The following is a 17,044-nucleotide window of genomic DNA, read 5'->3' as shown; positions in this document are numbered from 1 at the left end:
CTCTAGTAACTACAGGACCATGGTTACCTATGAGAGCTCTAGTAACTACAGAACCATGGTTACCTATGAGTGCTCTAGTAACTACAGGACCATGGTTACCTATGATTACTCTCCAGTAGCTAGAGGAGCCTCCTCGGTTGGAAAGATGGACCTCCTTGACCAGGGTTTGACCCACGTAGCAGGTACCAAAGTCCAGACTGTCACAGGACAGACTTACAGTGGGCAGGGACAGGTGGGCACAGAGTGGCACGGTCTGCGGACAGGAGAGGTTTAAAGACAGGACAGAACAGGGCAGGAGTACAGACAGTTAGCACACCATGTACTCTGAACCAAAGCATGTATGGATGACCACTGTTAAATCAGAATGACTGTAAATATATCTTACTATCACTATGAATGATCTGTTACCTGCAGACTGTTGTTGTTGTAATGCACTGACAGGGTCTGCCGGAACCTCAGCTTCCTCTCTCCACTCTCATTGGTAACCAGAGACACGTTGGGCGGGACTTCCTCTGCAGACTGCCTCAGATAGGCCAGCATGGATAGAGAGCTGTGGAACGCCACCTTCACCTGCCAACCACAGGAGGAAAGGATATTGGAAGTCCCATTGTAGAATCCCTATATGTACATGCAATATGTCCACTGAGTTTATGCTGATACAGTTTACACTGATATAGTCTACAATGATACAGTTTACAATGATATAGTTTATACTAATATAGTTTATATTTATATAGTTTACACTGATATAGTTTATACTGATGTAGTTTACACTGATATAGTTTACACTGATATAGTTTACGCTGATACAGTTTACGCTGATACAGTTTACACTGATAAAGTTTACGCTTATACAGTTTACACTGACATAGTTTACACTGATATAGTTTACGCTGATACAGTTTACACTGACATAGTTTACACTGATATAGTTTATACTGATATAGTTTATATTGATATAGTTTATACATATATAGTTTATACTGATATAGTTTATACTGATATAGTTTATACTGATATAGTTTATACATATATAGTTTATACTGATATAGTTTATATTGATATAGTTTATATTGATATAGTTTATACTGATATAGTTTATACTGATATAGTTTATATTGATATAGTTTATACATATATAGTTTATACTGATATAGTTTATACAGATATAGTTTATACTGATATAGTTTATACAGATATAGTTTATATTGATATAGTTTATACTGATATAGTTTACACTGATCCAGTTTATACTGATATAGTTTATACAGATATAGTTTATATTGATATAGTTTATACAGATATAGTTTATATTGATATAGTTTATACTGATATAGTTTATACAGATATAGTTTATACATATATAGTTTATACTGATATAGTTTATACAGATATAGTTTATATTGATATAGTTTATACTGATATAGTTTATATTGATATAGTTTATACTGATATAGTTTACACTGATCCAGTTTATACTGTTATAGTTTACACTGATATAGTTTATATTGATATAGTTTATACTGATATAGTTTACACTGATCCAGTTTATACTGTTATAGTTTACACTGATCCAGTTTATACTGTTATAGTTTACACTGATATAGTTTATATTGATATAGTTTATACTGATATAGTTTATATTGATATAGTTTATACATATATAGTTTATACTGATATAGTTTATACAGATATAGTTTATACTGATATAGTTTATACTGTTATAGTTTACACTGATCCAGTTTATACTGTTATAGTTTACACTGATATAGTTTATATCGATATAGTTTATACATATATAGTTTATACTGATATAGTTTATACTGATATAGTTTATATTGATATAGTTTATACATATATAGTTTATACTGATATAGTTTATATTGATATAGTTTATACATATATAGTTTATACTGATATAGTTTATACAGATATAGTTTATACTGATATAGTTTACACTGATATAGTTTACACTGATATAGTTTATATTGATATAGTTTATACTGATATAGTTTATATTGATATAGTTTATATTGATATAGTTTACACTGATCCAGTTTATATTGATATCGTTTACACTGATCCAGTTTATACTGATATAGTTTATACTGATATAGTTTACACTGATCCAGTTTATATTGATATCGTTTACACTGATCCAGTTTATACTGATATAGTTTATACTGATATAGTTTACACTGATCCAGTTTATACTGTTATAGTTTACACTGATCCAGTTTATACTGTTATAGTTTACACTGATCCAGTTTATACTGTTATAGTTTACACTGATCCAGTTTATACTGTTATAGTTTACACTGATCCAGTTTATACTGATATAGTTTATACTGATATAGTTTATATTGATTTTTTTTAATATATTTTTTTACCTTTATTTAACTAGGCAAGTCAGTTAAGAACAAATTGTTATTTTCAATGACGGCCTAGGAACAGTGGGTTAACTGCCTGTTCAGGGGTAGAATGACAGATTTGTACCTTGTCAGCTCGGGGGTTTGAACTTGCAACCTTCCGGTTACTAGTCCAACGCTCTAACCACTAGGCTACCCTGCCGTGTATACTGATATAGTTTACACTAATCCAGTTTATATTGATATAGTTTATACTGATATAGTTTACACTAATCCAGTTTATATTGATATAGTTTATACTGATATAGTTTACACTGATCCAGTTTATACTGCACTGCACCTTGATATGACAGAAATGGAACTGTTATTCTGCACAACACCTATTGTTAGGTACCTACTACTGATGTGTTCTGGTGTATTGTTAGGTATCTACTACTGATGTGTTCTGGTGTATTGTTAGGTATCTACTGATGTGTTCTGGTGTATTGTTAGGTATCTACTGATGTGTTCTGGTGTATTGTTAGGTCTCTACTACTGATGTGTTCTGGTGTATTGTTAGGTACCTACTGATGTGTTCTGGTGTATTGTTAGGTATCTACTGATGTGTTCTGGTGTATTGTTAGGTATCTACTGATGTGTTCTGGTGTATTGTTAGGTATCTACTACTGATGTGTTCTGGTGTATTGTTAGGTATCTACTGATGTGTTCTGGTGTATTGTTAGGTATCTACTGATGTGTTCTGGTGTATTGTTAGGTATCTACTGATGTGTTCTGGTGTATTGTTAGGTATCTATCTACTGATGTGTTCTGGTGTATTGTTAGGTATCTACTGATGTGTTCTGGTGTATTGTTAGGTATCTATCTACTGATGTGTTCTGGTGTATTGTTAGGTATCTATCTACTGATGTGTTCTGGTGTATTGTTAGGTATCTACTACTGATGTGTTCTGGTGTATTGTTAGGTATCTACTGATGTGTTCTGGTGTATTGTTAGGTATCTACTGATGTGTTCTGGTGTATTGTTAGGTATCTATCTACTGATGTGTTCTGGTGTATTGTTAGGTATCTACTGATGTGTTCTGGTGTATTGTTAGGTATCTATCTACTGATGTGTTCTGGTGTATTGTTAGGTATCTATCTACTGATGTGTTCTGGTGTATTGTTAGGTATCTACTACTGATGTGTTCTGGTGTATTGTTAGGTATCTACTGATGTGTTCTGGTGTATTGTTAGGTATCTACTGATGTGTTCTGGTGTATTGTTAGGTATCTACTGATGTGTTCTGGTGTATTGTTAGGTATCTACTGATGTGTTCTGGTGTATTGTTAGGTACCTACTGATGTGTTCTGGTGTATTGTTAGGTATCTACTACTGATGTGTTCTGGTGTATTGTTAGGTATCTACTGATGTGTTCTGGTGTATTGTTAGGTATCTACTGATGTGTTCTGGTGTATTGTTAGGTATCTACTGATGTGCTCTGGTGTATTGTTAGGTATCTACTGATGTGTTCTGGTGTATTGTTAGGTATCTACTGATGTGTTCTGGTGTATTGTTAGGTATCTACTGATGTGCTCTGGTGTATTGTTAGGTATCTACTGATGTGTTCTGGTGTATTGTTAGGTATCTACTGATGTGTTCTGGTGTATTGTTAGGTATCTACTGATGTGTTCTGGTGTATTGTTAGGTATCTATCTACTGATGTGTTCTGGTGTATTGTTAGGTATCTACTGATGTGTTCTGGTGTATTGTTAGGTATCTATCTACTGATGTGTTCTGGTGTATTGTTAGGTATCTATCTACTGATGTGTTCTGGTGTATTGTTAGGTATCTACTGATGTGTTCTGGTGTATTGTTAGGTATCTACTGATGTGTTCTGGTGTATTGTTAGGTATCTATCTACTGATGTGTTCTGGTGTATTGTTAGGTATCTACTGATGTGTTCTGGTGTATTGTTAGGTATCTACTGATGTGTTCTGGTGTATTGTTAGGTATCTATCTACTGATGTGTTCTGGTGTATTGTTAGGTATCTACTACTGATGTGTTCTGGTGTATTGTTAGGTATCTACTGATGTGTTCTGGTGTATTGTTAGGTATCTACTGATGTGTTCTGGTGTATTGTTAGGTATCTACTGATGTGTTCTGGTGTATTGTTAGGTATCTACTGATGTGTTCTGGTGTATTGTTAGGTATCTACTGATGTGTTCTGGTGTATTGTTAGGTATCTACTACTGATGTGTTCTGGTGTATTGTTAGGTATCTATCTACTGATGTGTTCTGGTGTATTGTTAGGTATCTACTACTGATGTGTTCTGGTGTATTGTTAGGTATCTACTGATGTGTTCTGGTGTATTGTTAGGTATCTACTGATGTGTTCTGGTGTATTGTTAGGTATCTACTGATGTGTTCTGGTGTATTGTTAGGTATCTACTACTGATGTGTTCTGGTGTATTGTTAGGTATCTATCTACTGATGTGTTCTGGTGTATTGTTAGGTATCTACTACTGATGTGTTCTGGTGTATTGTTAGGTATCTACTACTGATGTGTTCTGGTGTATTGTTAGGTATCTACTGATGTGTTCTGGTGTATTGTTAGGTATCTACTGATGTGTTCTGGTGTATTGTTAGGTATCTACTGATGTGTTCTGGTGTATTGTTAGGTATCTACTGATGTGTTCTGGTGTATTGTTAGGTATCTACTGATGTGTTCTGGTGTATTGTTAGGTATCTACTGATGTGTTCTGGTGTATTGTTAGGTATCTACTGATGTGTTCTGGTGTATTGTTAGGTATCTACTACTGATGTGTTCTGGTGTATTGTTAGGTATCTACTACTGATGTGTTCTGGTGTATTGTTAGGTACCTACTGATGTGTTCTGGTATATTGTTAGGTATCTCCTGATGTGTTCTGGTGTATTGTTAGGTATATATCTACTGATGTGTTCTGGTGTATTGTTAGGTATCTACTGATGTGTTCTGGTGTATTGTTAGGTATCTACTACTGATGTGTTCTGGTGTATTGTTAGGTACCTACTGATGTGTTCTGGTGTATTGTTAGGTATCTGCTGATGTGTTCTGGTGTATTGTTAGGTACCTACTACTGATGTGTTCTGGTGTATTGTTAGGTATCTACTACTGATGTGTTCTGGTGTATTGTTAGGTATCTACTGATGTGTTCTGGTGTATTGTTAGGTATCTACTGATGTGTTCTGGTGTATTGTTAGGTATCTACTGATGTGTTCTGGTGTATTGTTAGGTATCTATCTACTGATGTGTTCTGGTGTATTGTTAGGTATCTACTGATGTGTTCTGGTGTATTGTTAGGTATCTACTGATGTGTTCTGGTGTATTGTTAGGTATCTATCTACTGATGTGTTCTGGTGTATTGTTAGGTATCTACTACTGATGTGTTCTGGTGTATTGTTAGGTACCTACTGATGTGTTCTGGTGTATTGTTAGGTATCTACTACTGATGTGCTCTGGTGTATTGTTAGGTATCTACTGATGTGTTCTGGTGTATTGTTAGGTATCTACTACTGATGTGTTCTGGTGTATTGTTAGGTACCTACTGATGTGTTCTGGTGTATTGTTAGGTATCTACTACTGATGTGTTCTGGTGTATTGTTAGGTACCTACTGATGTGTTCTGGTGTATTGTTAGGTATCTACTGATGTGTTCTGGTGTATTGTTAGGTATCTATCTACTGATGTGTTCTGGTGTATTGTTAGGTGTCTATCTACTGATGTGTTCTGGTGTATTGTTAGGTATCTACTGATGTGTTCTGGTGTATTATTAGGTATCTACTGATGTGTTCTGGTGTATTGTTAGGTATCTACTGATGTGTTCTGGTGTATTGTTAGGTATCTATCTACTGATGTGTTCTGGTGTATTGTTAGGTATCTACTGATGTGTTCTGGTGTATTGTTAGGTATCTACTGATGTGTTCTGGTGTATTGTTAGGTATCTATCTACTGATGTGTTCTGGTGTATTGTTAGGTATCTATCTACTGATGTGTTCTGGTGTATTGTTAGGTATCTACTACTGATGTGTTCTGGTGTATTGTTAGGTATCTACTGATGTGTTCTGGTGTATTGTTAGGTATCTACTGATGTGTTCTGGTGTATTGTTAGGTATCTACTGATGTGTTCTGGTGTATTGTTAGGTATCTACTGATGTGTTCTGGTGTATTGTTAGGTATCTACTGATGTGTTCTGGTGTATTGTTAGGTACCTACTGATGTGTTCTGGTGTATTGTTAGGTATCTACTGATGTGTTCTGGTGTATTGTTAGGTATCTACTGATGTGTTCTGGTGTATTGTTAGGTATCTATCTACTGATGTGTTCTGGTGTATTGTTAGGTACCTACTACTGATGTGCTCTGGTGTATTGTTAGGTATCTACTGATGTGTTCTGGTGTATTGTTAGGTATCTATCTACTGATGTGTTCTGGTGTATTGTTAGGTATCTACTACTGATGTGTTCTGGTGTATTGTTAGGTACCTACTGATGTGTTCTGGTGTATTGTTAGGTATCTACTGATGTGTTCTGGTGTATTGTTAGGTATCTACTACTGATGTGCTCTGGTGTATTGTTAGGTATCTACTGATGTGTTCTGGTGTATTGTTAGGTATCTACTGATGTGTTCTGGTGTATTGTTAGGTATCTATCTACTGATGTGTTCTGGTGTATTGTTAGGTATCTATCTACTGATGTGTTCTGGTGTATTGTTAGGTATCTACTGATGTGTTCTGGTGTATTGTTAGGTATCTACTGATGTGTTCTGGTGTATTGTTAGGTATCTACTGATGTGTTCTGGTGTATTGTTAGGTATCTACTGATGTGTTCTGGTGTATTGTTAGGTATCTATCTACTGATGTGTTCTGGTGTATTGTTAGGTATCTACTGATGTGTTCTGGTGTATTGTTAGGTATCTATCTACTGATGTGTTCTGGTGTATTGTTAGGTATCTACTGATGTGTTCTGGTGTATTGTTAGGTATCTACTGATGTGTTCTGGTGTATTGTTAGGTATCTACTGATGTGTTCTGGTGTATTGTTAGGTATCTACTGATGTGTTCTGGTGTATTGTTAGGTATCTACTGATGTGTTCTGGTGTATTGTTAGGTATCTATCTACTGATGTGTTCTGGTGTATTGTTAGGTATCTATCTACTGATGTGTTCTGGTGTATTGTTAGGTATCTACTGATGTGTTCTGGTGTATTGTTAGGTATCTACTGATGTGTTCTGGTGTATTGTTAGGTATCTACTGATGTGTTCTGGTGTATTGTTAGGTATCTACTGATGTGTTCTGGTGTATTGTTAGGTATCTATCTACTGATGTGTTCTGGTGTATTGTTAGGTATCTACTGATGTGTTCTGGTGTATTGTTAGGTATCTACTGATGTGTTCTGGTGTATTGTTAGGTATCTATCTACTGATGTGTTCTGGTGTATTGTTAGGTATCTATCTACTGATGTGTTCTGGTGTATTGTTAGGTATCTATCTACTGATGTGTTCTGGTGTATTGTTAGGTATCTACTGATGTGTTCTGGTGTATTGTTAGGTATCTATCTACTGATGTGTTCTGGTGTATTGTTAGGTATCTACTACTGATGTGTTCTGGTGTATTGTTAGGTATCTACTACTGATGTGTTCTGGTGTATTGTTAGGTATCTACTGATGTGTTCTGGTGTATTGTTAGGTATCTATCTACTGATGTGTTCTGGTGTATTGTTAGGTATCTATCTACTGATGTGTTCTGGTGTATTGTTAGGTATCTACTGATGTGTTCTGGTGTATTGTTAGGTATCTACTGATGTGTTCTGGTGTATTGTTAGGTATATATCTACTGATGTGTTCTGGTGTATTGTTAGGTACCTACTGATGTGTTCTGGTGTATTGTTAGGTATCTACTGATGTGTTCTGGTGTATTGTTAGGTACCTATGTACTAACCTACCTGCTTGTTGTGTCGTGGCTGCAGCAGCAGTAGCTTGTTCTCCCCAGGTGGGAGGCTGTGGCTGGGGGAGGAGCAGCCGGCTGTCTCGGCACACCCTCTAGGCTGCAGTACAGAAAAGGGAGGCTGGGTGCTCAGCCTGAAACTCAGAGGCATCTCTGTACTGTTCTTCAACTGGAACGTCCGTGTGACGGAACACTTCCTCTGGACCATCTGAGAAAACACAACATGGTAGAGAAGTTACCCAATTACAAAATATGTGCCTGTAAATGGAAGAAATGCAACAGGGCAGACAGAAAAATGTCCAGTGGTTAAAAATATATATTTTACTGTTGAAAAGCAACGTCAAGTATAAACACAGTAAAGTACAAAAAACACTATTTTACTCAAAACATTTTTCGTGCCCTTTAGTGTGTGTCCTTTACTGTATTTTATTATTGGGATATCACTTTCCAACAGGAAAAGTTCAAAACCCCCTGGAGGACATATTTAAATATGTAGGTGGTTTGGCAGGTGTCTCAGACCCACCTCATTGTGTGGCTCGCCCTGTATTAAATCACTAGCCACAGCACAGAACTCCAGACACTCCTCTTCCTCCTCCATCTGCACTGACAGGCTAAAGAGGAACACAGCAAGTCACTGACAGGCTATGAGGGAGTCAGGAGAGGAACACAGCAAGTCACTGACAGGCTATGAGGGAGTCAGGAGAGGAACACAGCAAGTCACTGACAGGCTATGAGGGAGTCAGGAGAGGAACACAGCAAGTCACTGACAGGCTATGAGGGAGTCAGAGCAACACAGCAAGTCACTGACAGGCTATGAGGGAGTCAGAGGAACACACAGAAAGTCACTGACAGGCTATGAGGGAGTCAGGAGAGGAACACACAGCAAGTCACTGACAGGCTATGAGGGAGTCAGAGGAACACACAGAAAGTCACTGACAGGCTATGAGGGAGTCAGAGGAACACACAGCAAGTCACTGACAGGCTATGAGGGAGTCAGGAGAGGAACACACAGCAAGTCACTGACAGGCTATGAGGGAGTCAGAGGAACACACAGCAAGTCACTGACAGGCTATGAGGGAGTCAGAGGAACACACAGCAAGTCACTGACAGGCTATGAGGGAGTCAGGAGAGGAACACACAGCAAGTCACTGACAGGCAATGAGGGAGTCAGAGGAACACACAGCAAGTCACTGACAGGCTATGAGGGAGTCAGGAGAGGAACACACAGCAAGTCACTGACAGGCAATGAGGGAGTCAGAGGAACACACAGCAAGTCACTGACAGGCTATGAGGGAGTCAGAGGAACACACAGCAAGTTACTAACAGGCTATGAGGGAGTCAGGAGAGGAACACACAGCAAGTCACTGACAGGCTATGAGGGAGTCAGGAGAGGAACACACAGCAAGTCACTGACAGGCAATGAGGGAGTCAGAGGAACACACAGCAAGTTACTGACAGGCTCTGAGGGAGTCAGGAGAGGAACACACAGCAAGTCACTGACAGGCAATGAGGGAGTCAGAGGAACACACAGCAAGTCACTGACAGGCTATGGGGGAAAAAGGAGAGGAACACACAGCAAGTCACTGACAGGCAATGAGGGAGTCAGAGGAACACACAGCAAGTCACTGACAGGCTATGAGGGAGTCAGAGGAACACAAAGCAAGTCACTGACAGGCTATGAGGGAGTCAGAGGAACACAGAGCAAGTTGCTGACAGGCTAAAGAGATGAACACAGACAGTAAGTCACTGACAGACTAAAGAGATGAACACAGACAGTAAGTCCCTGACAGTGTCTTCATTGACATTTTCAACCTCTCCCTGTCCAAGTCTGTAATACCAACACGCAGCACTCACGTCTGTAGCCATGAAGTGCTTTGAAAGGCTGGTCATGGCTCACATCAACACCATTATCCCAGAAACCCTAGACCCACTCCAAATTGCATACTGCCCAAACAGATCCACAGATGATGCAATCTCAATCACACTCCACACTGCCCTTTCCCACCTGGACAAAAGGAACACCTAAGTGAGAATGCTATTCATTGACTACAGCTTAGCATTCAAATGAAATAAAATACCATTTTATTTGTCACCTACACATGGTTAGCAGATGTTAATGTGAGTGTAGTGAAATGCTTGTGCTTCTAGTTCCGACCGTGCAGTAACATCTAACAAGTAATCTAACAATTTCACAACAACTACCTTTTACACACAAGTGTAAAGGAATGAATAAGAATATGTACATGAAAATATATGCGATGGCCGAACGGCATAGGCAAGATTCAGTAGATGGTATAGAGTAGAGTATATACATATGAGATGAGTAATGTAGGCTATGTAAACATTAAATAAAGTGGCATTGTTTAAAGTGACTAGTGATACCTTTATTACGTCCAATTGTTTGTTATTAAAGTGGCTGGAGTTGAGTCTGTATGTTGGCAGCAGCCACTCAATGTTAGTGATGGCTGTTTAACAGTCTGATGGCCTTGAGATAGAAGCTGTTTTTCAGTCTCTCGGTCCCAGCTTTGATGCACCTGTACTGACCTCGCCTTCTGGATGATAGCGGGGTGAACAGGCAGTGGATCGGGTTGTTGTCTTGATTATATTTTTGGCCTTCCTGTGACATCGGGTGGTGTAGGTGTCCTGGAGGGCAGGTAGTTTGCCCCCGGTGATGCGTTGTGCAGACGCGGAGCAGTTGCCGTACCAGGCGGTGATACAGCCCAACAGGATGCTCTCGATTGTGCATCTGTAAAAGTTTGTGAGTGTTTTTGGTGACAAGCCAAATTTCTTCAGCCTCCTGAGGTTGAAGAGGCGCTGTTGGGCCTTCTTCACCACGCTGTCTGTGTGGGTGGACCATTTCAGTTTGTCCGTGATGTGTACGCAGAGGAACTTTCCAACTTCTCCACTATTGTCCAGTCTGTGGATTTGGGGGTGCTCCCTCTGCTGTTTCCACGATCATCTCCTTTGTTTTGTTGACGTTGATTGTGAGGTTATTTTCCTGACACCACACTCCGAGGGCCCTCACCTCCTCCCTGTAGGCCGTCTCATCGTTGTTGGTAACCACTGTTGTGTCGTCCGCAAACGTGATGATTGAGTTGGAGGCGTGCATGGCCACGCTGTCATGGGTGAACAGGGAGTACAGGAGAGGGCTCAGAACGCACTCTTGTGGGGCCCCAGTGTTGAGGATCAGCGGGGTGAAGATGTTGTTACCTACCCTCACCAGCTGGGGGTGGCCCGTCAGGAAGTCCAGTACCCAGTTGCACAGGGCGGGATCGAGACCCAGGGTCTCAAGTTTAATGACGAGTTTGGAGGGTACTATGGTGTTAAATGCTGAGCTGTAGTCGATGAACAGCATTCTCACATAGGTATTCTTCTTGTCCAGATGGGTTAGGGCAGTGTGCAATGTGATTGCAGCGTCTGTGGACCTGTTTGGGGCGGTAAGCAAATTGGAGTGGGTCTAGGGTGTCAGGTAGAGTGGAGGTGATATGGTCCTTGACTAGTCTCTCAAAGCACTTCATGATGACGGAAGTGAGTGCAACAGGACGATAGTCATTTAGCTCAGTTACCTTAGCTTTCTTGGGAACAGGAACAATGGCGGCCCTCTTGAAGCATGTGGGAACAGCAGACTGGGATAAGGATTGATTGAATATGTCCGTAAACACATCAGCCAGCTAGCTGGTCTGCGCATGCTCTGAAGATGCGGCTGGGGATACCGTCTGAGCCGACAGCCTTGCGAGGGTTAACACGTTTAAATATTTTACTCACGTTGGCTGCAGTGAAGGAGAGCCCGCAGGTTTTGGCAGCGGGCCGTGTCAGTGGCACTGTATTGTCCTCAAACCGAGCAAAGAAGTTGTTTAGTTTGTCTGGGAGCTAGACATTGTGGTCCGCGACGGGGCTGGTTTTCCTTTTGTAGTCCGTGATTGACTGTTGTACCCTGCAACATACCTCTCGTGTCTGAGCCGTTGAATTGCAACTCTACTTTGTCTCTATATTGACGCTTAGCTTGTTTGATTGCCTTGCGGCGGGAATAGCTAAACTGTTTGTATTTGGTCATGTTTCCGGTCACCTTGCCTTGATTAAAAGCAGTGGTTCGCGAGTTCAGTTTTGCGCGAATGCTGCTATCAATCCACGGTTTCTGGTTGGGGAATGTTTTAATAGACACCGATGCACGTGCTAATAAACGCGATCACCGAATCAGCGAATTCATCTATGTTATTGTCCAACGCTATGCGGAACATATCCCAGTCCACGTGATTGAAGCAATCTTGAAGCGTGGAATCCGATTGGTCGGACCAGCATTGAACAGACCTGAGCACGGGTGCTTCCTGTTTTAGTTTCTTTCTATAGGCTGGGAGCAACAAAATGGAGTCATGGTCAGATTTTCCGAAAGGAGGGCAGGGGAGGGCTTTATATGCATCGCGGAAGTTAGAATAACAATGATCCAGGGTTTTTCCAGCCCGGGTCGCGCATTCGATATGCTGATGAAATTTAGGGAGCCTTGTTTTCAGATTAGCCTTGTTAAAATCCCCAGCTACAATAAATGCAGCCTCAGGATATGTGGTTTCCAGTTTACATAGAGTCAAATTAAGTTATTTCAGGGCTGTCGATGTGTCTGCTTGGGGGGGATATACACGACTGTGATTATGATCGAAGTTAATTCTCTTGGTAGATAATGCGGTTGGCATTTGATTGTAAGGAATTCTATGTCAGGTGAACAAAATGACTGCTGTATGTTGTTATGATCACACCACGTCTCGTTAATCATAAGGCATACACCCCTGCCCTTCTTCTTACCAGAGAGATGTTTGTTTCTGTCGGCGCGGTGCGTGAAGAAACCAGGTGGCTGTACTGACTCTGATGATGTATCCAGAGTGAGCCATGTTTCCGTGAAACAAAGAATGTTACAATCTCTGATGTCTCTCTGGAAGGCAACCCTTGCTCGAATTTCATCAACCTTGTTGTCAAGAGACTGGACATTGGTGAGTAGTAAACTCGGGAGCGGTGCGCGATGTGCCCGTCTACGGAGCCTGACCAGAAGACCGCTCCGTCTGCCCCTTCTGCGGCGCCGTTGTTTTGGGTCGGCGGCTGGGATCCGATCCATTGTCCTGGGTGGTGGACCAAACAGGGGATCCGCTTCGGGAAAGTCGTATTCCTGGTCGTAATGTTGGTGAGTTGACGTTGCTCATATATCCAATAGTTCCTCCCGGCTATATGTAATAAAACCTAATATTTCCTGGGGTAACAATGTAAGAAATAACACATAAAAAAACGAAATACTGCATAGTTTCCTAGGAACGCGAAGCGAGGCTGCAATCTCTGTCGGCGCGGAAGTGCCCTCAAAGCTCATCAATAAGCTAAGGACCCTGGGACTAAACACCACCCTCTGGAACTGGATCCTGGACTTCCTGACGGGCCGCCCCTAGGTGGTAAGGGTATGTAGCAACGCTGATTCGCTACGCTGATCCTCAACATGGGGGCCCCTCAGGGGTGCGTGCTCAGTCCGCTCCTGTACTCCCTGTTCACTCATGACTGCATGGCCAGACACGACTCCAACACCATCAATAAGTTTGCAGATGACACAATAGTGGTAGGCCTGATCACCGACAATGATGAGACAGCCTTTTGGGAGGTGGTCAGAGACCTGGCCGTGTGGTGCCAGGACATCATCCTCTCCCTCAACGTGATCAAGACTAAGGAGATGATTGTGGACCACAGGAAAAAGAAGACCGAGCACGCCCCCATTCTCATCGACGGGGCTGCAGTGGAGCAGGTTGAAAGCATCACCAACAAACTAACCTGGTCCAAGCACACCAAGACAGTCGTGAAGAAGGCACGACAAAACTTATTCCCCCTCAGGAGACTGAAAAGATTTGGCATGGGTCCTCAAAGGGTTCTACAGCTGGCAACTGCTCGGCCTCTAACCGCAAGGCACTACAGAGGGTAGTGTGAATGGCCCAGTACATCACTGGGGCCAAGCTTCCTGCCATCCAGGACCTCTATACCAGGCGGTGTCAGAGGAAGGCCCTAAAAATTGTCAAAGACTCCAGCCACCCAAGTCATAGACTTTTCTCTCAGCTACTGCACGGCAAGCGGTACCGGAGCGCAAAGTCTAGGTCCAAGAGGCTTCTAAACAGCTTCTAACCCTAAGCCATAAGACTCCTGAACACCTAATCAAATGGCTACTCAGACAATCTTTTACACAGCTGCTACTCTCTGTTGTCATCTATGCATAGTCACTTTAATAACTCTACCTTCATGTACATATTACCTCAACTAACCAGTGCCCCCACATATTGACTCTTTACCGGTACCCCCCTGTATATGGTCTCGCTATTGTTATTATACTGCTGCTCTTTAATGACTTGTTACTTTTTTTTATTCTTATCCATATTCTTTTTAACTGCATTGTTGGTTAAGGGTTTGTAAGTAAGCATTTCACTCTGAGGTCTACACCTGTTGTAGTCGGCGCATGTGACTAATAAAATGTGATTTGATTTGACCGGCTAAAGAGATGAACACAGACAGGAAGTCAGTGACAGGCTGAAGAGATGAACACAGACAGGAAGTAACTGACAGGCTGAAGAGATGAACACAGACAGGAAGTCACTGACAGGCTAAAGAGATGAACACAGACAGGAAGTCACTGACAGGCTAAAGAGATGAACACAGACAGGAAGTCACTGACAGGCTGAAGAGATGACCACCTGCTCTACAATTTCATACATTCAGTTGATTTACAGAACAGCTAGGTTTATAGAACAGCTAGGTTGACAGAACAGCTAGGTTTACAGAACAGTTGATTTACAGAACAGCTAGGTTTACAGAACAGCTAGGTTTACAGATCTGTTCTGCTACACATTGGGATATAATGCTACACATTCAGTTGGTTTACAGAACAGTAGGTTTACAGAACAGATAGGTTTTCAGTAGGTTTACAGAACCTATCTGTTCTGCCACACATTGGGATAGTTTTCGCGGACGCCGATTAAGCCAAGTCCTGGACTTAAAGGAAGCTCAATGGAGAATCTCCATTGAAAGAACAGTGGCTTGCGAAAGTATTCACCCCCCTTGGCATTTTACCTATTTTGTTGCCTTACAATCTGGAATTAAAATTGATTTTTGAGGGGTTTGTATCATTTGATTTACATAACACTTTGAAGATGCTAAATATTTTTTATTGTGAAACAAGCAAGAAATAAGACAAAAGAAACTGTACACTTAAGTGTGCATAACTATTCACCCCCCAAAGTCAATACTTTGTAGAGCCACCTTTTGCAGCAATTACAGCTGCAAGTCTCTTGTGGTATGTCTCTATAAGCTTGGCACATTTCATGGCAAAACTGCTCCAGCTCCTTCAAGTTGGATGGGCTCTGCTGGTGTACAGCAATATTTAAGTCATACCACAGATTCTCAATTGGATTGAGGTCTGGGCTTTGACTAGGCCATTCCAAGACATTTAAATGTTTCCCCTTAAACCACTTGAGTGTTGCTTTAGCAGTATGCTTAGGGTCATTGTCCTGCTGGAAGGTGAACCTCCGTCCCAGTCTCAAAGACTGAAACAGGTTTCCTCAAGAATTTCCCTGTATTTATTTCCATCCATCATTCCTTCAATTCCAACCAGTTTCTCACTCCCTGCCGATGAAAAACAGGGTTTGCTCCAGACATAGCGTTTTCCTTGATAGCCAAAAACCTAAATTTTAGTCTCATCTGACCAGAGTACGTTATTGTATGTGTATGGGGAGTCTCCCACATGCCTTTGGGTGAACAGCGAACATGTTTTCTTATTTTTTTCTTGAAGCATTGGCTTTTTCTGGCAACTCTTCCGTAAAGCCCAGCAATCTCTGCCGTGGAGCTTTGCAGCTCCTTCAGGGTTATATTTGGTCTCTTTGTTGCCTCTCTGATTAATGCCCTCCTTGCCTGGTCCATGAGTTTGGCTCTCTCTTGGCAGGTTTGTTGTCGTGGCATATTCTTTCCATTTTGTAATAACGGATTTAATGGTGCACCGTGGGATTTTCAAAGTTTAGGGTATTTATTTATGACCCAACCCTGGTCTGTACTTCTCCATAACTTTGTCCCTGACCTGTTTGGAGAGATCCTTGGTCTTCATGGTGCCGCTTGCTTGGTGGTGCCCTTTGCTTAGTGGTGTTGCAGACTCTGGGGCCTTTCAGAACAGGTGTATATATACTGAGATCATGTGACACTTAGATTGCACACAGGTGGACTTTATTTAACAAATTATGTGACTTCTGAAGGTATTTGGTTGCACCAGATCTTATTTAGGGGCTTCATAGCAAAGGGGATGAATACATATGCACGCACCAATTTTCTGTTTATAATTATTTTGAATTTTTTAGAACAAGTAATTTTTTTCATTTCACTTCACCAATTTGGACTTTTTTTGTGTATGTCCATTACATGAAATCCCCCCAAAATCTACTTAAATTACAGGTTGTAATGCAACAAAATAGTAAAAAAACGACAAGGGGGATGAATACTTTTGCAAGGCACTGTACGTTTTAGTCTTGGAAACCACCCAATTAAGCATAATGGTCAATAGTGGTTTCTTACACGGCAGGTCTGACAGAGGCCTGGAGGTCCAATCTGAGAGGTTCCAGATCCTGACCCTGAGCCCTTTGAACCTTACCTGGGATACAGGACGACACCTGGAAAGACACACATGTGAGTACCAAACATAACATGGTGACAGAATCATGGCACA

General features: G+C 41.0%; 1 protein-coding gene across 2 annotated transcripts in view; it reads right to left on the bottom strand.

The window, feature by feature from the left end:
- The window catches only part of dlec1 (DLEC1 cilia and flagella associated protein), a 102,758-nt gene that overhangs the window by 7,697 nt on the left and 78,017 nt on the right, over window positions 1-17,044 (bottom strand). For both annotated transcript variants that reach the window (XM_090189206.1, XM_090189207.1), the window contains exons 32-36: window positions 16,894-16,988; window positions 8,849-8,936; window positions 8,324-8,533; window positions 409-570; window positions 100-253 (exon numbers count right to left, since the gene is read on the bottom strand). In XM_090189206.1, the coding sequence (XP_090045332.1) occupies window positions 100-253; window positions 409-570; window positions 8,324-8,533; window positions 8,849-8,936; window positions 16,894-16,988 (709 nt within the window). The remainder of the gene's footprint in view (window positions 1-99; window positions 254-408; window positions 571-8,323; window positions 8,534-8,848; window positions 8,937-16,893; window positions 16,989-17,044) is intronic.

This window comes from Oncorhynchus mykiss, chromosome 11 (genome assembly GCF_057628025.1).
Source record: "Oncorhynchus mykiss isolate SJ-2025 chromosome 11, ASM5762802v1, whole genome shotgun sequence".
In the NCBI taxonomy this organism is placed as follows: domain Eukaryota; kingdom Metazoa; phylum Chordata; class Actinopteri; order Salmoniformes; family Salmonidae; genus Oncorhynchus; species Oncorhynchus mykiss.
Note: the sequence above shows the minus strand (reverse complement) of the source record. Positions and strands in the feature narration are given on the sequence as shown.